Source organism: Morus notabilis, unplaced genomic scaffold (assembly GCF_000414095.1).
Source record: "Morus notabilis unplaced genomic scaffold, ASM41409v2 Scaffold1317, whole genome shotgun sequence".
Classification (NCBI taxonomy): Eukaryota; Viridiplantae; Streptophyta; class Magnoliopsida; order Rosales; family Moraceae; genus Morus; species Morus notabilis.
In genome coordinates this window covers 399,502-423,023 of record NW_010363007.1, presented here as the reverse complement: position 1 = coordinate 423,023, position 23,522 = coordinate 399,502, and the positions used below count along the sequence as shown (strand labels likewise).

At 32.5% G+C, this 23,522-nt stretch overlaps 2 protein-coding genes and 1 long non-coding RNA gene across 3 annotated transcripts; 2 read left to right on the top strand and 1 right to left on the bottom strand.

Annotated features, from left to right (window-relative positions):
• Positions 1–1,644: 1,644 nt before the first annotated feature.
• Positions 1,645–5,163, bottom strand: LOC21398515 (purple acid phosphatase 22). Its single transcript, XM_010103288.2, has 5 exons — positions 4,944–5,163; positions 4,546–4,837; positions 2,577–3,145; positions 2,367–2,455; positions 1,645–1,876 (listed from the first exon to the last, which is right to left on the bottom strand). The coding sequence occupies exons 1-5, from the start codon at positions 5,097–5,099 to the stop codon at positions 1,645–1,647; spliced, it is 1,338 nt and encodes a 445-aa protein (XP_010101590.1). The 5' UTR covers positions 5,100–5,163.
• An 8,093-nt stretch (positions 5,164–13,256) lies between these two features.
• On the top strand, positions 13,257–19,560 carry LOC21398513 (probable purple acid phosphatase 20). Its single transcript, XM_010103286.2, has 5 exons — positions 13,257–13,457; positions 16,790–17,084; positions 17,930–18,510; positions 19,006–19,094; positions 19,206–19,560. Exons 1-5 carry the CDS (start codon positions 13,305–13,307, stop codon positions 19,387–19,389), a joined length of 1,302 nt encoding a protein of 433 aa, XP_010101588.2. The 5' UTR covers positions 13,257–13,304; the 3' UTR covers positions 19,390–19,560.
• Positions 19,561–21,623: 2,063 nt separating this feature from the next.
• On the top strand, positions 21,624–23,522 carry LOC21398512. Its single transcript, XR_002902638.1, has 2 exons — positions 21,624–21,905; positions 23,153–23,522. It is a non-coding gene; the product is annotated as an uncharacterized LOC21398512 (long non-coding RNA).

Below are 23,522 nucleotides of genomic sequence, written 5' to 3'. Positions count from 1 at the left end.
ATGTCGTTTCTTTTCTTTAAGAGTCCCCACTTGGAAGCTCTACTCTAAAAGTAAGCATGTTTAGGGTCAAAATGAACTTTCTTCAGACAGCATTGTAAAACTTAATACACTCGAAGGAACAAAGAGATAATGACATTACAGAACATTAATCAGCAAACCGACTTACATCAAACCAAAACCATTTTAATTTAAGACCCATAGAAGTTCAAAAAACGACAACAATAGAAAGGAAAACTGCAACAGAAGTTCAACAGGAATCATACTGATCATCACTAATTTGCCACTCATTAAGATCATTATTGTTTGTTGGTTCGAGATTATGATCAGCGACGTACTACTTTAATTTTTGTGCTTATATAAATATAGCTCATCATGATCATTGATGTCGGATGGTGATGTTTCTAAACTTTCCCAACACTTTTTATTGGCACTTAAATTTTGGTGGAAACTAACTTTTGTTTTTATATTGCTTTAATCTCTAGATTTCAGATGTTTTTAATTGAAATCCATAATTTTTAAAACACTGAAATTGAAATAAAATAATAGATTAAGAATCAACTGTAGGACTTATTTTAAACCAAAATAGAATTGAAGATAAACCTCATAAATTATTTGTAGGATTGACCCAAAATGTTTCATTATATACACGGCTACAGCTCTGTGTATAAAATAAAGGGACATTAAAAGCATTACAATAGCTATAATACAGGGAAAAAATGAAAATTTATAAATCTCACAAATCATGACTCTTTAATTTCTTGAAAATGAAAATCCCATATATGGAGAACTCCAATCTTGACTCCAACTCTAAAATGCTTATAGGAATTGAATAGTTGTGATTCCTGAAGAGTTTGAAGTTTTAATTAATGCCTGAAGAGTGACGTTTTAAATCGTTTATTCCGATAAACGACGTAGCTTAAACGATAAATGACATAGATTTTATCCAAAATTGGCTGCAGTTACTTTAGACAGACGAGCATATCCTATTCATATCCAGAATTTCCTTGTCGTTTATCATCTATGGTTCGTTTTGTTCTGTTTTCTGTGGTCACATTTTATTTTTGTTCTAAAAATTCTTTGATTCGAAAAACCGCATGTGGCTTATCCTTTTCAGCCTAAAGACAATGTTCGTTTATCCATGCACTCTCAATAATCTTATTGTCGGTTATGTCAAAATAGACGTGTCGTTTATGCAGAAAACGATATGTCGTTTTTTATTTCACATTTTTCTCTTATAGTCCTGTTCTTGCATTTGGATGTCGTCTACATCTTCCACCCGGCACACAAAATTTGAAGCTCTTAAAGCAAGACATATATTGTCAAATGAACTTTTTCCAAACAGGAATTTAAAACTTGCGAGGTTCATCTTAAACACTATTTGAAGGAACAAAAACACAATGGCATTGACATTAGAATATTAATCAGCGAACAAATTAACTCACATCAAATCAAATTATCAAAAAAAAAAAAAAAAAAAATCCATCAAAGAAAAAACCATTTTAGACATATACGGAAGTGCAAAAACTACAACGATATGCATCATCAATCTGAAATCACTAATATCGTCACTCGTGCATTAAAAAGATCATTATGATTGGTTGTGGAAGGTTACGATCAGCTACTACTTTAATTTGTGTAAGCTAGCTATAGATCATCATTGACATCGGATGATGATGGTTTGGAACTTATAATTTCCCAACATTTTCTATTGGCACTAATTAAACTTTCTAACCACAGTTGATCTGCCTCCACTGCGTCCGAGTCATTGTTGCGGTGCCATGACCAATGTGCATGTGTCTCGTTCACCACTCTCAGCCGTCCATGTCCGAAGCTTGGCTCTCTGAACAATGATAATGGAGAAGGTGGATCTTGGAACCTATATATACACACACACACACATATGTACAAACAACATCAGATTAACCAAACAATATGGTCGTATCACGTATAAACTTATATAGATTTGCTTTTATATAGTTGCTCATTAAAATTTAAATAATATTAATAATAATATATAATGGAATAAACTTAACGAGAGAACACATTATTGCAACAAGTCCAAAGTAGTAGAAAAATCAACTTATTATAAACACAACAAAATTCAAATATGTAATGATTATGATTACCCTAATTATTAGTAAAGATGTTTATAAATAGTGATTGAAGCCTGAACTAACAATAGTCCTTATAATATAGGAAAAAAAACGTTGAAAATAAAAAAAATTAAACACTCAATATATGTCATTATCTTAAGGGGGAAAATAGCAACTGTATATCAAGTAGAGAAAATTAAAATACCAGTTATTTTCCTTAAAAAAAAACAGTTGTTCCTATGATATTTACCAAAAATTAGAATATATACTTACGCTAATGCAAGTCCCTCTCTGTTCCCTCCGTCACCAATAGTCACGTAAACCGGACCACAAGGGTCAGCCTTTTTGTTGTAGATCCTAGTCTGAAGAAAGACAATAAATAATAACAAAATTATAAATACTCCAAAACCTAATAACATTTGGATTATTATTCCTCAAATTAACACATAAAACATAGGGAAAAAGCGTTCAAATTAGGCTTACAAAACGCTCATATGCATGAACATGCCCTGCGAAAACCGCATCAACCTTGGCCTCATACACCAACTCCTCCATGGCCTGCCTCATGCTCTCCCCTTCCCCTTGGTGCGCCTCGTTCGTGTTGTACCACGGCGCGTGGACCAACACGAACACCCACGGCGTCCTCCTCCGGTCGACGCCCATCAAGTCGGCCTTGAGCCACTTGTGCTGATCGGATTGGAAGTGGAAATCTGTGTATGAACCGAGCATTACCACATGAGCACCCGCGACCTCAAACGAGTAGTACAAGTTTGAGGTCGAGTTGCTTTGCTCGTAGGGCATCCGCCACCGGGCGTTGTAGGCCCTGAAGCCGTCGGAGGCGATGACGGGGATGGGCTCCACCTCGTGGTTTCCCTCGGTGACCATCCACGGCCGCCGGCTAGCGTAGGGCTCCACGAGGCGGCCGAAGGAGTCCCACAATGGCTGGTGGGTGTCGGCGTATGATAGGTCGCCGGGGAGTAGGAAAATGTCGTAGTCCTTGCTCTCGACGTGTTTTAGGGTTGATTTGGTCCATTCGGTTTGCCCAAGGTCTCCTGCAAAAAAACGTAAGATAATAGTGTTCAGTTTATGGAAAATAACGATTAATGAGAAAGTTATGATTTATACTGGCAATGGTGTATAAATCGCGAGCTATATATGATAATTTGGAAAAATAAGATAATATTATTTTTAATTATTTATTACTCAAGCTTAATAAGTTGAAAGCTAGCTAGCTATGTGTACATATATTCAGAACCAAAAATAGATTCACATCACGATCATTAAATTTTTATATTTAATAATAACCACCGATGTAACGTAATTATCGATATAAACGTTACATAATTATTAAAAACTCGTCTCTATATAGATATAATATCAAGCCTTGTCCCAGATCATCATGCCCTTGTCTTCTTTTCTTTTCTTTTCTTTATTTTTTATTTTTTGTTATTATTCTGTCCATCACACTTTCCTATGCTACGATAAAAGAACTTGGGATGTTTTGAGTACGTGCATGATATAGTGCTATGTGAGGAAATTTATTTACTGATCAAGTGCTATAAATAGGGACTTTCAAGCAAAAAAAAAAAAAAAAAAAAGTACTGTAAATAGGGACGAAAGTACAACTTGATATATATTGTATATAGCATTAACGATCAAGCATACCAATTACCAAGTAATCCAATTCCAGCAACTCAACTATTAGTGAATAAGCCCAAACGTGTTTTTTTTTTTCCTTCTCTCTCTCTCTCTCTAATTATCTTCTTTATACATACATATTCATGCACCTAATATATCTTAGAAAGCTTATCCGTGCAAGTTATTCCATTAGAGTCCTTTATTTGGCATATTTAACTAGGCGCCAGCATAATTAATCTCTAATTATGAACAATATGATCAAAATATTACCTTCAAATTAAGAACATATATGCATGTTTTTCGTTTGTTTTTGCTTTTCTTAACAAAAAATCTCTCTACACCCATAAACACGACTTATTCTCCTGTCTTAATCGCATCACGAAACCACCCAAGACATTCGACATCCAATCTAATCACCTAATTAGAATTTTTGGAATATCAATTTCTGCATCTTCATGCAACTAATTTTGGAATTTTTTTATTTTTTTTTGCTAGTATAATTTTGGAAGTTAATATTTGCCGTACTACTTCATAACTAATTAATTTAATAATACTTTCCCCCTCACAAGCACGTAGTTTGCACTCTTCAACTTTGTTGTGCCCATTTTGCGTAGCCTTAAAGCAATAAAATCCGCGCCTAACTCGTGTTATCACTAGTTCAAAAAAGTTAACCAAAAGCCCATATATGCCACAAAATAAAGACTATTACTAAATTAGAAAGGCGTGTAGTTTCATGTTATAACAACATTGAAGTCAATTAGGGAGTACTCTCTTAAGATGCCATTTTAAGAAAGAGACGTCATAGAACTCTCACCAACCACCACAAATTCGACGGGAAACGACGAGGGAGGCGTTCGGAAGCTGAACTCGGGACCCGAACCTCCACACCGGTAATAGTAGGTGGTGCCGGGCTCCAACGGCCCTATAGTAACGTGGTGGATCGTGCCGGATTTATAGAAGAAGTATTGGTACGACGCATGTTCTCCGGTGGCGGCGGCATTGTATTTCCCCGGCGTTGTCCCGTATTCCACGGTTGATTTTGTGTGTTTGTGTTCCGTAACCCATGAAACTCTCATGCCGTCTTTTCCCACGAGTGAAATGTGTACCTGAAATTTGACACTTATACAATTAGTAAGAGATTTTGAACATATTAATATAATGATATGTGCCTGACATTAATCTCTAGGTAGGTATTATTGGGACGATAATTACCTGTTGAGGCTCGGATTCGGATCGGGTGTGGGGAGGAAACACAAGTTTTCCCGGTGGAAGACGGGCAAAATTTTCATGTTTTGCTTGTATGATTAGAGGAAATAAGAGGAAGAAAATGGTAAGGAGGGTTGAGAAAGCAACACTACTTTGGCACATTTTTGTTTTGTTTTTTTTTTGTTTTTTTCTCTCCTAATGTTGGTGATTTGAGAGCTGCATAGGGTACAAATATTCCTAGTGATGAAAAACAGTATAGGGAGGTTTGTAATTTATACGAAAAAAAAGTTTGAGATTTTGGAGAAAGTATTGTGATAAATGGCTTGCAATGGCGTCAAGTAAGCTTAAGCAACTCATTGACCACAAAGAATTATGATCAAGTGTTGGTCAGGTATTGAGATATATATATATATATATATTTACATTCAAAACAAGTCACCGACTTTAATATATATATATATATTAATTATCTTTGCAGCTCATAAAATATGGACAAGCTATCTATAATTTGATATATGGATATATGGTGCACAATGTTATACATGGCGGTAGCTAGTGGAATCCATGGCACTTGTCTTTAATTATGGAGCAAGCATAAAGGACAGATATTATGTTTTCTCTAATACATGGACATCAGAAAATTAAGTTGGAAATATGCATTTTTAAGTCAATTATCTAGCTTTAAGCATCAGAAATATAAGGGACTGTTTTTAGTAGGCTTTCTTATTAGTAGTACCAGTTTCTGACCGTTAAATCTGATTAAAATCACATTAAATTAAAAAAGTATATAGAATAGATAGTTTTTGATACAAATATAACAGTTAAAAAGTAAAATGCTATTGCTAATTCATTTTTTTTTTCTAATTTTACCAGAGAAACTCTCCAAAAATAATTCGTCAAAAATTGTGACAATTAAAACAAGCTTGGTTCCAATGATTCCTATCCATGCATGATTCCAGAGAAGGTCCAATTACTAAAAAAATTTTCGGTTTGTGTGAAAGGGAAATTAGTCATTCAAAATGACAGTACTAACAGACAACTCAAAATGCACAACACTTAGGTCCCGTTCACTTCACCAATTCGAGTTTAGAATTCGAGTTTTGCTACAGTAAAAAGTTTTCACAAACAATCACATCTAACTTTTTTACTACAGTAAAAAGTTCTCACATAAAATCACATCTCAACTCGAATTACAAACTCGAATCAACGAAGTGAACGGACCCTTAGGAAACACAAACTTATAATACACGTTTTTCTTTTTTCAAAAAAAAAAAAGATAAAAGGTAAAAAAAAAAAACAAATTAAAATTGGTCCAGCACTATAAACAGATCGAATATCCTGTAGTTCTGGATCTACTGGTAGAGTATATGCTGCGTGAGTGAGAAGTCATTAATTTCAATTTAAATGCAAACCCGGCTCTTTCTTGTACGGCCAATACATGTTATACTTGGGACATACGTATGACGTTTCGATTATTTAATTTTCTTTTTCATACGCGTAGGCTTCAGTGTGCACATTTAACATCTACTCAAATTGTATAATAATCATAAACTAGCTCCCAATATTTTTCTAAGAATTTAGTCAGAACACGAAATTATGTTTTTTCTTTCATTTTTTTAAAAATATATTGATATAAATGAAGGGAAGTAATCTAGCTTCATTATATATGATTTTCATGGATTAATGTTAAGACATAATTAGTGATGATTAATGGCTAGCATGTTCGTCACGAGCAATATAATATAGATAAATCCAATTAATTATATACTTTCGTATATATTTGCATTTTTACCATTTTGGTAATATATATATATATATATATATATATATATATATATGCGCGCGCTTCTTCTCCTTGGCGCCACTTGGTCGTGATCAAAATAAGTTAAACTTAGCTCAAAACTGAAATAGAAAAAAAAAAATTGTAACTAAATTTACACGTCATAATATTAGATAGCATCGTTTTGTTAATTCATTGGAAGTAATTATTCGTAAGTGACATGAGACTATTCTTTCTTTGCTTGTTTCTTTCTCTTCGAACGAACAAAGCGACATGAACAGATCAAGTTCCGTAAGAAAGTTAGTAAGATATAAAGATCAATAACAAAACGACATACAACATGTGAGTGACGTGGTAAAGGTAGAGAATCTAGAGATTGTAACTTGAGGGAAAAGCTCACACTAGTTTACATTATATTTTGTGGCAAGCTCCACGAGACAAATTAAATTAAGCAAATTAGTGTTACATAATTCGAATGTAATGAACTATTATAATCCTTCTTTGAATCTTACATATAGAAAACATTCTAAACTCGAATTATTTATATCTGGGGTCTTCCAACTTCCAAGGGAAATTATATATATAATTATATATATAAATGAGTTTTTAATGGTTACAAATTTATTGTGATTATCTATTAAATATAAAAATTTAATGATGCAGTGTAATAAGAATCTAATCTAATTAATTGTTATAATTTTTTTCAACTATCTAATTAATTACAACCGTCAGATCTAAATTTTACGACTAATAAAATAATGATATTTATTAATGGGAAAATATAGCAATCAAATTAAGTTTTTAACTGATTAATCTTTCCTTTTTTTTTTCCCGTAGTGTGTTCTTTGCTTTATTCATGAATTTGACATCATTCATTTTTCCCTAAAACGTCTTCTTATCAATATTTACTTCTTCTAAGGAGTGAAGATTTGCGGTACAAATATTAGCCTTGTACCAGAACACTTTTGGTCCCCAACTTAATAAATTCTGATCGTGTCAATCGACCGACAACTCTTATAATCTTTTTTTTTCCCCCAAAAATTAAAAATCTTAGTTGCGTACAAGCACAAATAACGATCCGAATATTCCAATTATCAAAAAAAAAAAAAAAGACGATCTGAATATCCTAAGCATCTACTTTCAGAGCACGAGTATTATATATTATCATATAGAACAAGTTGGTTGAAACAAGGAATTGGATTTTTTTTTTTTTTCCTTTTCAAATACTAGATTCTCCTTTCATTGTTTCGAATTAATATCATCAGTTGACTTTGTGACCAGCAATAAATTGTACTTCTGCCTAATAAATATTACTATAATAAGTCTTTGTTTATATTTTTGAAAGTGGGGAGGTCGTTTTCTAATAACGAAACCATAGCCTCTGGTATTATTAAATTACTATTTTGGATAGGGAAATTTCATTCCAAAATTAATAAATTATATACTTAATAATAGTCACAAATGACCACTAATTATTAAGAAATTCGATCATGAACATTGACTGGATCCACCAATGAAGACGGATGAAGCACAATGGCAAACACAAGTGTCGAGACCCAACAGAAAAAGACCCGCTCGGCACAAATAAAATCGAGCGCGATCAATAGATGGATAAAAATAATCGATCAAGACCAAACCCCAAATATTGGAGATACAAGCGATGAGGCCTAGAAACAAATCTAGCTGTAAATGAACACACACACCGCCGATAATGAACTCAAGCGGGTGGGACACGCAAAGAAAATTAGAATGTGAGGAAACCACCTCCAATATTATAATACATAAACACGACGAAAATAACGTCTTATTAAAATTAACAAAATACTAAGAAAACTATAAATGACCTTAGCCAAACGGGAAGAAAAACCGGCAACAAGCCAGCCACCACAATACGGAGGCCAAACAACTTGGATTTGAGCAGAGTCATTGTAAAAGAATTGCGACCATCGGCGACAAAAACGAAAGTGAAAGCATCCCAAATGAAGCCTCCACCACCCCCTAGACACTCATCGCCCCTTCCTCAAACCATATCGACAAGGAGGCCGAGACCCTTTTGAAACGGCACCACCATACTCCAACTCACCAAATCTACACCTCCATCGCCAATGGACAACGCCTATCAACTACCAATTGGATGCGTATGACCTTAGCCACTATCTTAAAGCCTGAGAGGTTGGCAACCGGTAATTGGTGGCGCCAAACTCTGGCCTTAAGAAGGAATTCCAAATTCAAAACTCTAGCCGTACCTCTTGAAAGAGAGAAAGAACAAAAAGGTTTTTTTATTAAATATTTTTTTGAAGGAAAAGCCTGTGATATTAAATCAACCTTTCCAAAAGCCGAAAAACAAAATAGGCATATTACAAACTTTAAACTTATATTCCTTTATTAAGATAAAACTTAGAATAATATAAAATAAAAGCAGGAAATATAACAATTATTCCCTTAAGGATTCAACTTTACAGAGACGGTAGGGAAAATGAAAAAGGAATACATAGCTTAAAAAAAGAAATACAAAAAAAAGGCTCTTAGTGATTTTGTGAACGTGATGTACTTAGTTCTGTTTAGTTCGCTAATTTAAATTTTATTGATTTAAACTTTTTTATTTGAACAAAAAAATTTAAACTGTGTGGTTTAAATTGTAGTTTGAATTGACGTTTAAATGTGCAGTGAAAATCTTAATCTGAACAGGAAATAAAATTTAAATTTGTGTTTAGTAGATAAAAAAAGATGAGAAAGTCGGTATATTTTTACTGTTTAAAAATAATTTAAACTGATGAATTTAAAGAAGAACTAAACTTTAAATTAAACATTTTAACTCAATTTAAATAAAAATATAATTCATACTGTGTACTTATTAAATATAAATTTTAACTGTATTTATTATTCTAACCGAAATAAATCAATAAAATAAAAGACGTACAAGTTAACTGCGGAAATGATATTCGGCTCCGTTACTTATCAACTCCGCATGGCTCTCGACGACGTGGCGAAGTCCACGTGTGCTATTGAAACTGTTGCTATAGATTTATATTCCGCTTTCCGTTTTCCTTTTTTTTTTTCCACTCCTTTCTGTTATTTTCTTTTAACGTGGAAAACACAAGTTTTTTAGCAAGGGAAAAAAATACAATAATTATAACAGAGGAGGGAAGGCAACTAACGCCAAAAAGAAAAAAAAAATCTCAACCAATTAAAAACTCATATTTCTGGAAGGAAAAAAAAAAAAAAAAAAAAAGATTGGTCGTTTTTCTTTCCAACAAATAAACATCCAAAGCCTCATCTTTTACTTATTTATTTATTTCTTTTTCTTTTTCTTTTGGCTATTGTGCTTTGTTGTGGGCTCCGTGTTTCTTTTCTTTTGTTTCAATGAAGCCTTCCCTACAGAAAATCAACAATTTTGTTTTGTTTTTTTTTCATATAAAAAACCGATTTTTGCCAACCTAAAGAAATCAACATTAATGAATCTAAAAATAAAGTTTGCTAGAGTTGGAATGTATTATTCCAAAGAGTTGGAATGTATTATTTCAAATATAAACAAGGGATTTAGAAACATGAGATAATTTTCTCTTTTTTTTTTTAATGATCTTTTTCCGGGTAAGGGTGGGTTAATAGAGTAAAAGGTTTTGAGTAAATAAAAAGAGAAAGTATTCCGTACTTATCAATCTTAGATTTATATTAAATTTAATTAAAAAATAATATAAATTTAATAATTAATAAATAAAAAATATCGGTATTCTCTAAAAAAAAAAAATAATAATAACAAAAAAATTTCCAAATAAAACAATGATAATATTTTTCAAGAAGTGGGTCCCGCTGCTTATAACTTTTCTTTTCTCAAAGAATATGAACCTGCCACGTACCCAGTAGAGCCAAGTGGAGTTGATAAAAATGGGAGTCAAATAGTTTTATTCTGTTGTTCAGTTCGTTAATTTGAGTTTTTAATTTAAATTGAGATGTGATATTATGTGAGAATTTTTTACTGTAATAAAAAAATTAAATGTGACTATTTTTAAGAGTTTTTTACTGTAACAAAACTCAAATCAGTGAGAAGAACGCTTTTAAATTAAAAAGCTAGATGATGTTCCTCCAAAAAAACAAAAAGAAAACAGAAAGCTAGATTATGTAAATATAGGAATTAAGATTTAAGTGTACACGTGTATTTGATTAAAGGGGAAAAGAAAACTTTGGTCACGGTTCATATGTGACGATATATCTATCTATCTATATCCATATATATAATGCGCACAAGCTAGTTCAAGAAAAGAACAACACTAAAGCAAATATTCTTTACATTTGATGGCATCATATTGGTCACGTCTTACCTTTTTTTTTTTGGCTAAAGTTTCTGTTACGAGAAAGTAGCTTCTGAGGAACAAACTAGGATTGCTTTTTGATATATTCATAGAAACTTTGTGAAAAGTTCAGGAGTGTTACATACTGAATTGGACATCGGTTAGATTAAACCAAGACTTTGAAAAGCACGGTTTTTACTTCCTTACGCCAAAAAGAATTATCTTGAAAGTTTCTAAACGACATGAAAAGAACGTATCATAAGCCTTCTAAAGCTTATGGGTCACTTTTTTAGAGGGTAACAATACGGGTCATGATACGAATACCACGAAAATCATAAGTTATTATTAGAATAAAGGTTATGGTCAGATTTGAATTAACTTAAAATTGAAACGAAAAATATGAATCAATTTCAGGTTGAATTTGTCTAATCCGAACATGACACAAGACTCATAAAAACATTTTTTAAGAAGTATATTTCACATAACATATTTTTAATTTCTTTATGAACTTGTGACCTAACTATAGTTGTTCTCCAAATTTTACTTTGTTATTTGTGTTTAATTTTGATGGATGTTATCATGTTTTAAAACATTATGAATTTTAAGTTCTTTTATATTAAATATAGCATTAGCACACTTGATCATTCATTGATGGTCTTTATTTTTTGTTTGAAATTCATTCATGGTCATCTTAATTGCAAGGATTCTATGAAAAGATGGATTGGTTTTATTTTGAGAATAGGAAGTTCAATGAATGATCAAAATTTAGCAAAATAGAGATGGATTGGTCATATTTGAAGGGCCTGCCAGGCAAATTAGCTCAAAATGGAGATAAATGCCACTCGTTACACAGCCAGAGACAGCCCAGAACCTTAATCCACTCCACAAATTGATTGAAATTAGAATTAAACATTTTGAAATTCAGAAACAGGATCCAAAATCACCTAACCAGGCCAAGTTAATTCTATTATTATGAGTTTGATATCTTAATTATTAATTTGATGCCCAATTAGGAAAAATCATTATAACGTTACAATCAGCCGATCAGTACAAGCACAAGTTCTGGTGATTCTGATCTGGAACCAATTATTATATAATTAAGGTAGAAAATCCAACTTTCCAAAAAGCCCAAACAAAAAGGACTCAAATTTCATGTCTAATTTTAGTACCTCAATTAATATTTAATTAATCATATCATATCGTATAAAAAATTAAATTATTTTTTAATTATTTTTTATACTTATTATAAAATGATGTGATGTAATTTAATTAATTACACATTAATTAAAACACTAAAAATTAAACAGAGTAGGTCAATCTAAACAAAAAATGTGAACTTTTGAAGATTAGAATAAGCAAAACAGACCTGGCCGAAACATTGAAAGCACACATCCACCAACGACCTCCCACGCATCTTGTATACACGTAGGGCTGGTAATATGGGTCACGACTCAAAAACGACACGAATTTCGCGGGTTAAGGTTGAGAAAAAAGAGGTTTGGATTAGAATTAGGTCGACCTGAAATTGACACGAAAAACACGGGTCAATTTCGGGTTGGGCCCGCCTAACCCGAACACGACACGAAACTCGTAAAAAACTAAAAAAATACATATATTTTTCATTACATATTTTGATTTTATTATGAACTTATGATATCATGATAGTTATACTCAAAATCTTATAGTATTATTTGCTTAATTTCAATGGATGTTATTGTATTTTAATGTGTTATGAATTTTAAGTTATTTTTAATTTGTAAAAAACTAAATAGAAGTATACAATTTTCGTATCAATTTCGGGTTCACGGGTCAATTTCGTGTTACGAGTCATTTTCGTGTCGTGTCGTGTCAACCCATAAAGTGATCGTGTCGTGATCGTGTTGCGGCTTTTAAAAAATTTCGTGTTACGGGTCGTGTTCAGGTTGACTGTAAATTTAAAAAGAAACGATTAAAACACGACACGGGACACGAATTGCCACCCTTATATACACATGTCCAAATGGGTGATAAGCCACGTATCCTAGTATGGATTTTTGTCTATGATAACGTTAGAGCCCATATTAGTCTGACAGCTATCACAATCCTTATGTGAATACGAGGGGACGAAATGCCAAATGTACAACCGTCCAGACTTACGCCTCTACGCCTACGCCTGATATGGTTAAATTTTAGTGAGAATTTTCACATTTCTGGTGGTGGATTTTTATTTTTCCTTTTCATTCTCTTTCTAGAGTGAGTGTTCGTCTTCTTGTTCTTGTTCCTGTTCTGATTCTTTTTCTTTTTCAAAAAAAAAAAAAAATGGTTTTTGGAATTAGGCTGCGGCTGTTTCTGGTATTGGCTTGTGTTGTTTTGTTGTTTGGAGATCATGTGCACTCATATAACCGCCCACCGGCCAGAAAAAACATCCAAGTAGATCTCTCCGATGATCATCATTCTGATTCTCCAGAACAGGTACTTTAGATATATATAAAGATTGTTTCTTATCTTTTGTTTCAATCTGTACGAGATATACATACATATATATATATATATATATATGATGGTTTGGGTGCAATTTGTTTGCAAAAATGTCAAACCCCATTTTTGCAGAATGGTTGCGGTTGTTCAATTAGGGTTCAAATTAGGTTACCAAATTGTGTTTTCTTTTCTATTAGCATAAAGTTTTGTGTGTGTCTGTGTTTTTTCTTTTGAACCAGAAAGTTCTATGAGTGTATTTTTTTTTTTTAATGGTGTAAATGTTGTGAATTCTTAGGAGTGTTCCATGGGACTTGGTCAAATGGGGCCACCTTCCGTACGGAGAATTCAATTAACGGGAAATCTTAATTTAGATAGATCACATTCACATGCATATCCTCGTGTCAGTTATCCCATATTTCTTTTTCCTCTCTCATGTTATTAATTAATTAGGTAAATTGTACATGTAGTCCATAAATTAAATTTTTTTTAACAAAATGATCTCAATCTCTTTAAATTTTTAACTGAACATTTTACGTCATTTTTTTAAATAAAATGACTTAATTATCCCTATTAAAAAGGATTTCTTATTATTCAGACTCCGTTTATTTTATTAATTTGAGTTTAAAATTCAAATTTTATTATAGTAAAAAATTTTCAGAAACAGTCACATTTAATTTTTTTATTATAATAAAAAATTCTCACATAAATTATATCTCAACTCGAATTAAAAACTCCAATTAGCATGAGCCCTCAAGCCCCGTTTATTTTACCGATTTGAGTTTAAAATTTAAGTTTTGCTATAGTAAAAAGCTCTAAGAAACAGTCACATCTAACTTTTTTATTACAGTAAAAAATTCTCACATAAAATTACATCTCAACTCAAATTAAAAACTCGAATCAACCAACTAAACGACCTCAGTGTCTCTTCATCACGCACACCCAACTTCTCCCCTTTCTCCGACAAAAAGCCCTCTCTTCCAACGGAGCCTGCAAGACGGCGCGATCTCGCCTATCCTCCGACTGCAGTCCTCCCCCACGACGGCGCCGGAATAATGGACTCCGTCACGGACTTCCTCAAGAGACCCACTGATTAATGGAGGAAGAGCATGTGATTTATGTCGGTTGGTTTGATTTTCCGTTGATTGTGGCTCCCGGTTTCCACTTCTTCATCATCTTGTTGCTCGTTCATCAAAGAGACTAAATTCAGAAACTGGAGCAAACAAAACCATAATCTCATTCACTTTTTTCTCTCTTGATTCCAAAATCACCCAGTTTAGGGACTTGGATTTGCTTATTTCGAAATCAACCAGTTTAGGAATTTTGATAATTTGAAGGTTGGTTTCTGGGTTGTCTGAATTCTTTGGAATTGTTGATTGCAAGAAAATTTTGATAATTTGAAGGGTTTTGAGTCATTTTACCCGGATACCCCACCATCACGACCCAGCCCTGACCCAGGCCTGTCGCAGCTCTGTCCCGGTGTCCCCAGCGAAGCGGCGACCAGCTCCGGTGACCCCAGCATCGGCCTCAGCGAACCCCTTCCCCGTCGCGCCCAACCCCGGCCACCTTCGTCGCGACCAGCTCCAACCCCCACCCAGGTCTGCCAGCCCCGACGTCGAGAGAGAGAGAGAGATACCGAAGAAGAATAATGCTTTTCTAACGGGGCATTTAAGTCATTTTATTGAAAAAGAGTCAAGTGGGATACGTTACTTTTAAAAATTTTAACAGCATTTGACGAAATAATGTCATTTTTTAAAGAGATTGAGAGTTGTTTTATTAAAAAAAAATTAGGGATTAAATTATCATTTATTAAAGAATTTAAGGATCATTTTTACAATTTATCCTAATTATTTATATGGGAGTTTCTCTGATGAGATTGAAAAAATAAATTATCGATATAAAAAATTATATGTTTTATATATATTTTTAATCTGTTGTGATTTTGATAAAATTCGATAAAAAATTGATCCGACTAGTTCACCGTGTTACTGAATAAGGTCCCTATTTATATTTATTATTTTTCTATTAAGTTTAGATTTTTAGAGAGTGTTTAGTATAAGAATTTATGTTATGATTTAAATTATAATTCGTGATTTATTATAATATTTTTTTTATAAAAAATTTACGTAAATTAAAAATAATTTTAAATTATAATTCTGAATACGTGAATTACACGTCCACTTAAAAGATTCTTTTAGCGCCGTTTGGTTGGAGTGATGCCTAACATTTGCCTAAATTTTTGTTTTGTTAGCAAAAGTCAAGACTTTTTATGTTCAAGTACTGAACTTTTACTGTTTTACTAGATAATTGTTATTACACGGCAAATTTTTCTCAAACCAGTGTTTTTGTTGCGACATTTGTATATTCCTCTTGTCCTCACTCTCTAGTTTTACTTGGCTATATCATAATCACATGTTATTACTACTTTATCAAAAGTATTTATACAATAGTTGTCTCTACAATAACGAAACTCAAGGTTGACAAATTGTGAATAAGTAATTAGTTAAGGTATTCAGTTCGTTGATTCGAGTTTTTAATTCGAGTTGAGATGTTAATTTATGTAAGAATTTTGTTTTAGTAAAAAAATTAAATGTGACTGTTATTGAGAGTTTTTTACTGTAAAAAAAATTAAATTTTAAACTCAAATCGGCGAAATGAACGTGGCCTAAACCTTTGCAACTCAAAGAATTTGTTGAAACGACTAGCTATAGTGAAAGTAGCAAAATGATCTTTTTAGTTTTACATTAAACAACCATTTCGTCCGTAAGTGGTCTCAAATGATCCATCTAAAGTCATTTTATAAATTGAACTTTTTAAAAAGTTATTTTACTGATAATTTTTTTTATTAATTCATTTTTGCAAAGAGTTGAAAAGATATAAACATGTGTTTCTTTCTCAAAACTCTAAAGACTTTTCCTCTTATTTTCTCTTGTTATATTTCATTTTTTAAGTCATTTTTACATATGTTTACCACGGTCCGATCAAATAGACAAATAGGATCAAGTAGACAAATAGGCGTAGGATGCAACTTTGACCTCATGTTTGTTTCAAAACTCAAGTTAAGAATTTGAATTGTTTGAAAGTAAACATTATAATAAAAAAATTAAATTTAAATTTTTATGAGAAAATACTATAATAATAAAGTATGAGTTGTGATTTAAATCGTTAAAAAAACAGTCTCGAGTCTTCCTGAAGGAACATATCATTGCAATCTTGGTAGCACTTCAGTTTTTTTGTTTTTTTGTTTTTTTGTTTTTTTTCAGAACAACAATATTGTGACATGACAAACTTACCTAATGTGTGTGTGTGTGTTCACAATCCTATTTCAGGTGCATATATCTTTGGTCGGAGATGACAAAATGAGAGTATCATGGATCACAGAGAGTTCATCATCTCTGGCAAAAGTAGACTATGGTCTATCTCCCGGGTCTTATGGCTACACAGCAAGTGGAACCACTTCTTCATACAAATATCTCTTGTACGAGTCCGGTGCCATACGTGATGTTGTCATTGGTCCATTGAAGCCAAGCACAGTCTACTACTATCGCTGTGGCCCTAACTTGTCCCCGGAATTCAGTTTCAAAACCCCACCCGCTCAGTTCCCCATCAAATTTGCAGTCGTTGGTAATTTAAGCCCGGTTCATTATACCGATTCAAGTTTAGAATTTGAATTTTGTTACAGTAAAAAACTCTAAGAAACAGTCATATCTAACTTTTTTACTACAGTAAAAAGCTCTCACATAAAGTCACATCTCAACTCAAATTAAAAACTCAAATAAACAAATTAAACGAGCCCTTAAAGTAATTCACAGTCTAAAATTATTTCTCATTTTAAGTTTTTACAGAAGGAACTATTCTTTTATACTACCTTTAAGAACTTTGTATAAGCTGTTAGATTAATTTTTTAAGGGCATTAAAAATTCATAAAATTCATAACGCGTGATACAAAATTATTTTGAGTTAGAGAATAGTCTTTTAAAAATTGATATGTTTTGTGTTTGATATGAAACACGATCGAAAGTTATGTAGGACCTACCTATATTGGCTTGTAGCGATATCACAATAATTTTAAGAGTTAAATTGATGAGATGTCTTTGAATTTTATTTTTGCTCTTTTTGAAATTAGTTTCTGCAGTGAAAGTTCTTAATTAGAATCATGTGATTATAACTATTTTTTATTTACGTGTATTTTTTGTGAGAGAAAATATTGTAATAAACTATAAACTATGATTCAAATCATGGTTTGAATCATCCAACCAAATGTCCCCTGATGTCTCAAATTTAATCCTTTAATTAAAATTATGTCTCAAATTCTGTTAAACCGAGCATCACTCTCTGTTTAAAACTTTTGGCAAGTTATTTTTACTGAAAAAGCTTTCTTATTAGCTCGTTTCTTCCATGTCCAAGATTAGCAACACCACAACTTTGCTGAACAACACTACGTTGAATATAATGCAAAATTAATGTAGGTGATCTGGGACAGACCGAGTGGACTGCCTCAACCCTCCAGCACTTAGCCAAGTCAAATTACGACATCCTACTACTCCCCGGCGACCTATCCTACGCCGATCTCGACCAGCCAATGTGGGACAATTTCGGGCGGCTGGTGGAGCCGCTGGCCCGGCAGCGGCCGTGGATGGTGACGCAGGGCAACCACGAGGTGGAGAAGATCCCCCTTGTCCACAGCCAGCCCTTCACCGCCTACAACGCGCGGTGGCGGATGCCCTTTGAGGAGAGCGGCTCCGACTCCAACCTCTACTACTCCTTCGACGCCGCGGGGGGTGGCGTCCACGTCGTCATGCTCGGTTCCTACGCCGATTTTGGCCGTGATTCTGTGCAGTATAAGTGGCTTAAGGATGACCTGGGGAAGGTGGACCGAGGGAGGACTCCTTGGGTGGTGGTGGTCATCCACGCGCCGTGGTACAACTCCAATTCTGCTCATCAGGGCGAGTCGGAGTCCGACGACATGAAGGCGGCCATGGAAGAACTCATTTATGGTGCTCGTGTTGATGTCGTTTTGGCTGGTCACGTCCATGCCTATGAGCGCTTTGTGAGTTCCTTCTCTAATTTTTTTTTTTTTTTTATAATTTATATGGATCTCTTTTTGATAATGTGCACTTTATTATGTTAGTGTTTTTGAAAGTTAATATGATAATTGAAAAGAAAATAAGACGAAAGAATTGGGTTGGAACCTTCATCAAGTAGTTTAGCACTACCCAACTTTTATGTTATGAAATACACACCATCAAATGTTAAAATATGATCGTCTAATACACATGAATTTATGTCACATTTTAGCATCTTAGGATATATATATTATCAAATCAAACAATATATATACATATATGTATATCATTAAATCATGAAACCTAATTTTAAAGGTTATTTTTTTCACTTATTTGAGTTGGATAATAAGTAGGATTCATTTTGTCCCCAAGTGTACTGTTAAATTAGAATATTTATTGAGCAAAAAGGCTTAGTGTTGGCTCTAATATACACAATGTTGGTTTTTTTTTTTTTTTTTTTTTTTGATAATTTGTCTTAGACTCGCGTTTACAATGACAAAGCTGACAAATGCGGTCCTGTTCATATCACCATTGGAGATGGCGGCAACCGTGAAGGCCTTGCTAGCAAGTAAGTTTTTTTTTTTTTTGGGTAATTACAAGTGTTTTCTTGCTATAATTTTCTATTCTTTTACAATTAGATAAATCTTAGGTGCAATGTTTTTGTGGTTATAAATTACAGGTATATTGATCCAAAACCGGAAATATCATTATTTAGAGAGGCTAGCTTTGGGCATGGGCAACTAGAGGTGGTGAACGCAAGCCATGCACAGTGGACATGGCACAGGAATCAAGATGATGAGGCCGTAGCAAGTGACTCCTTTTGGCTCACGAGTCTATCCTCTGATCCTGCTTGTAAATTGTAATTGATAAACTCAAGCAATCAAGAGGGAAAAAAAAAGTTTTTTTTCCCTTTTTTAAATAATTCTCCGTTAGCGTTTTTCTATCTAGTTATTATAAAAAGAGAAGATCAAGTTTCGGTAATTTTAAACTGAAAAATTCTAGGAAATACTGGTTAATTAAATGACAAATTTCAATTCTCAAGTCCATATATATCCAATTTGTGTGATGTTCATCACCTTATTACTTTCTTGTCTTTTTTTTTTTTTTCCTCTTTTTCTTCATTGGCAATGATTTTTTTTTCTCCTTAATAAGGTATCAAAAGACAATTCCACTTCGTAGCATCAAAGTTTGAAATATACTAGCATCATCGAGAAGCTTTCTATAAATCATGAATTGATGGTAAAAAGACGTACATAAACATATTGTTAGTTAAAGAAATGTAAAATAGTAGAGGAATGCCTTTTTATTAGAGGGTGTAAAAATAAATTTTTTTTTGCCCTTAATTCCATTCCTGCACTCTTATTAAAGAAACACAAATTTAAGTGGTACACTACAACTTTTTGTGTTTTTAGATTTAAGGTACAACTTCTTTGTGATTCAGATTTATTTATGTGAACAAATCAAAAACTCTAATTTGGTGCTTTTTTTTTTTTGGCATTCCTCCAAATTTCTTTTAAAAAAAAACCATAATTATCCTAAATGGTCATTTTTGAACTCTATGTTTAGAATATGTATTTAATAAAAAAATCTCCATAATTATCCAAAATGGTCATTTTTGAACTTTATGTTTAGAATATGTATTTAATTTAATTTTATTGTCTATTTGTCTATTTATGGTTATTGGAACTATATTATTCCAATTGTACCCTTTATGTGGATGGGTTATAAATATGGGTGTTCAAAAAATCCACCAAACCGCGAAAACTGTCAAATCTAAATTAAACTAAACAAAATCATTAATTATATTTAGATTATTAAGCAGTGTGATCGGTTTTTTAATCTAATTTTTTTGGGCAGTTTTGTTTGTGGTTTGGACTCCTCAAACCACCCAATAGTCCGCTCAAAAATTTACATATATAATTTTTTATTTTCAAAATATTTTTTATATTTATTTTAGTTTTTATTGATCATTATAAAAGTTCTACACTTATAAAATACACCTATCATATTTTTGTTGGTTTTTATTAAAACTTTATATGGTGAACTTTTAGATATTTACTATTTTTGAGTCATATTATAAACTTGAATCTTATTTTTATTTTTATTGATTAACGATTTTATAATTTTTATGAATTATTGAAAAATTTTTTAGTCTTAAGCTCAAACCACCCACACCGCTTATGAGTGATTTGGTTTAATTTGGATTTTGTCAAAAATATCAAACCGCCCAAAAGAAAAAATTAGGATTATTATCACTGGTTCCCCCTGAACTTTAAGGTCATTTTTAGTTTGCCCCCTGAACTTTAAAAACTCTCACTTTGCCTCCTGAACTTTAAATTGTTTCCACTTAACCCCTTCTTTTGTAATTTATGTTAAAAACATATAGAAAAAAGAAAGTAATGCAGTCACGTGGTCTTTCTGTTTAAATTTTTGTTAAAAACAAACAGATAAAAACCACGTAACTATACTTAAACTCCCATTTTTTATGTCTAATTTTAACATAAATTACAAAATAAAAGGTTAAGTGGGAGAAATTCAAAGTTCAGAGAGTAAAGTGAGAGTTTTAAAATTCAAGAGGCAAACTGAAAATGACCTCAAAATTCAGGATACCAATAATAATAATCTAAAATTATTTTTAATTTGGTTGGTGGCACCACTGGTTATAAATTTGCATGACTATTTTAAGAGTAGTTAACAAAAGGATAAAAATGTTATTGTGGATTAATTTACACACTTATTGTAAATATCATAACTTGTGCACTTTTTTTCATCTCTTGCAAAATTGACATACATGTAATTAACTCAAAAAAGAGTGAAGGACATGTGGGGAGAGTTAAAAGGCCCAATAACCTCACTCGCTATAAACTGTTTGTTAGAATAATTTTGATAAATACTCATTAAAAATAAATGAATTAAAATTTTTTTCTTTTATTCTTAATTCATAATTTTTTTATTTAAATAATTATATTAATAAAAAAATATTTATTAAAAATAAAAGATAAAATTTTAAACTAATGCACTTAAATTCTCTATTTTTTCCAGTCCGGGGTCGTCGGGGTTTATCAATAGAACAAGGCCCGAATCCTCGCTCTTTTTGATGGTCCAGAGTCAAAACGCACCGTCGTAAGTATGTAAACGTGACAACTTGACAACACGATTCTCTCTGTACAGTGGCAGAGAGACATCAGAGGCGAGTGAGAATGCAGGCCGACGCCATTGAAGCTGGAATTGGAGCTCTAATGTCATTGTCATCATCGTGTTCTTCGCCGGAATCGGACATGGCGGGGATACAATCGGAGAGAGGAGGACCAGTACGGGGCTTGATTTTGGGAGTTAGGGTTTTCTTCCCTCCATAACCAAAAAGCTATTCCTCGCCAAGGTCTCTTTCTATTTCGCTTTGAAGATTAAAGTTTCTGATTCTGAGTTATGGAAGAAATGTAGAATTAGAAATGTATCTTTGATGCTTAATATGATCATGGAACTACATTTTTTATTGTGGGATATTATTGTTTCCGAAGCAGAAAACTTGAAATTCCTTGGAAATGAAGCATGAAATTTCATATTTTTAGGAATTGTTTATACTTCGAATGAAGTTCCAACTAATTGCTAATAGCAACATAGAAGAAAGGGGAAAAAAGAGGGCAAAAAGTCTTTGCCTTTTCAAAGGAAGTAAAAAAGATAAAATAAAAATAAAAATACAGTACCATGCAAATAAATCATTTTTTACTTGAGTTTCATCCTATACTTTGTTTACTATAGAGATGGGAATTGTGGTTATAATTTCGTCAAATTAAATGCTTCCTCTGAGGCTTTATTTTATTTTATTTTTATTAAGAGGGCTCAAATTTTTGTGCTTGAGATTCTTTTTAAAGACATTCTATTTTCTGATAAATATTGTTTTCAATTTTTTTGTAAGCATCTATGTTGAGAAAATGATGTATTGTCATTCTGTTTGTATTAGAATGCTTATTTAGTTCATTTTTATGTGCTATTTAGATTAGATATGATGTGCCAAAAATGTTAGGCCTTTTCTTAGATCAACAAAGCTAATAAGCTTGGTGTTTATGAAAGTAACAAGAATTTACTTTGTTTTTAACATAAGGAGAAACACGAGTTTTATTTAATTTTCAATTAGTATTTTACAGAATTAAGTGATAAAAAATGACCCAACAACTTTCCAAAGATTTTAAAAGATTTTAAGAGGGCAAAGTCTTCTCCATGGGTATATCTAATTATTTCACTTACTATATTTTGTTGGGCAAACTTGATTAAGGTGCCAGTCTGGAATCAGATTTCAAATATATGGCAGGGAAATACGCCTGTTTTCTTTTCCAAATATTCTTAACCCTATTGGAAAGTACTCATATTTGTAGAACAGAAGGTACTATAAAAGACAATAGTATTTGGTAAACAATTATAGTCACTGATGAAAACTAGTACATCAGTTTCTTTCTTTTCTTTTTTTTTTTTTTTTTCTTTTTTTCTTTTTTTGTCTTGTTTTGATGTGATGATTTCTAACTAGATTCCCTGTTGGGTTTTTTTCTTGATTCGTATCTTATGCATCAATTGATTTCCTCCTATGGAACTCGTTGTAAACAGAGACTCTAAAGTTGTATTTTGTTATAGGTGAGCCCAACACAGCAAGTTTGCAGCTGGATATGTTTGAACAATGTGGAAGCAATGATCACTGAAGAAGAAGAATTTGCTATTGAGATCCCAGATTGATTATATTGCAGCTCATCTTATTGATTGATTATATTGCAGCTCAACCACAAGCAAACTATAAGATTCCCATTGTTGCCAGGTGAAAAATCTTGTTGACAAACTTGTTAATCTGTCCTTACATTTCAATTCAATGTGCCGACCATCAATAGCTTATAATAGTTTGTAAAATAATACCAATGTGGTTAACCAAACGACACCACCACATTTTTGTGCCTCCTAAATTTTGAGCATTATCCTTTTGGGTTCATAACTATGTTTTTTTTGTTCTAAA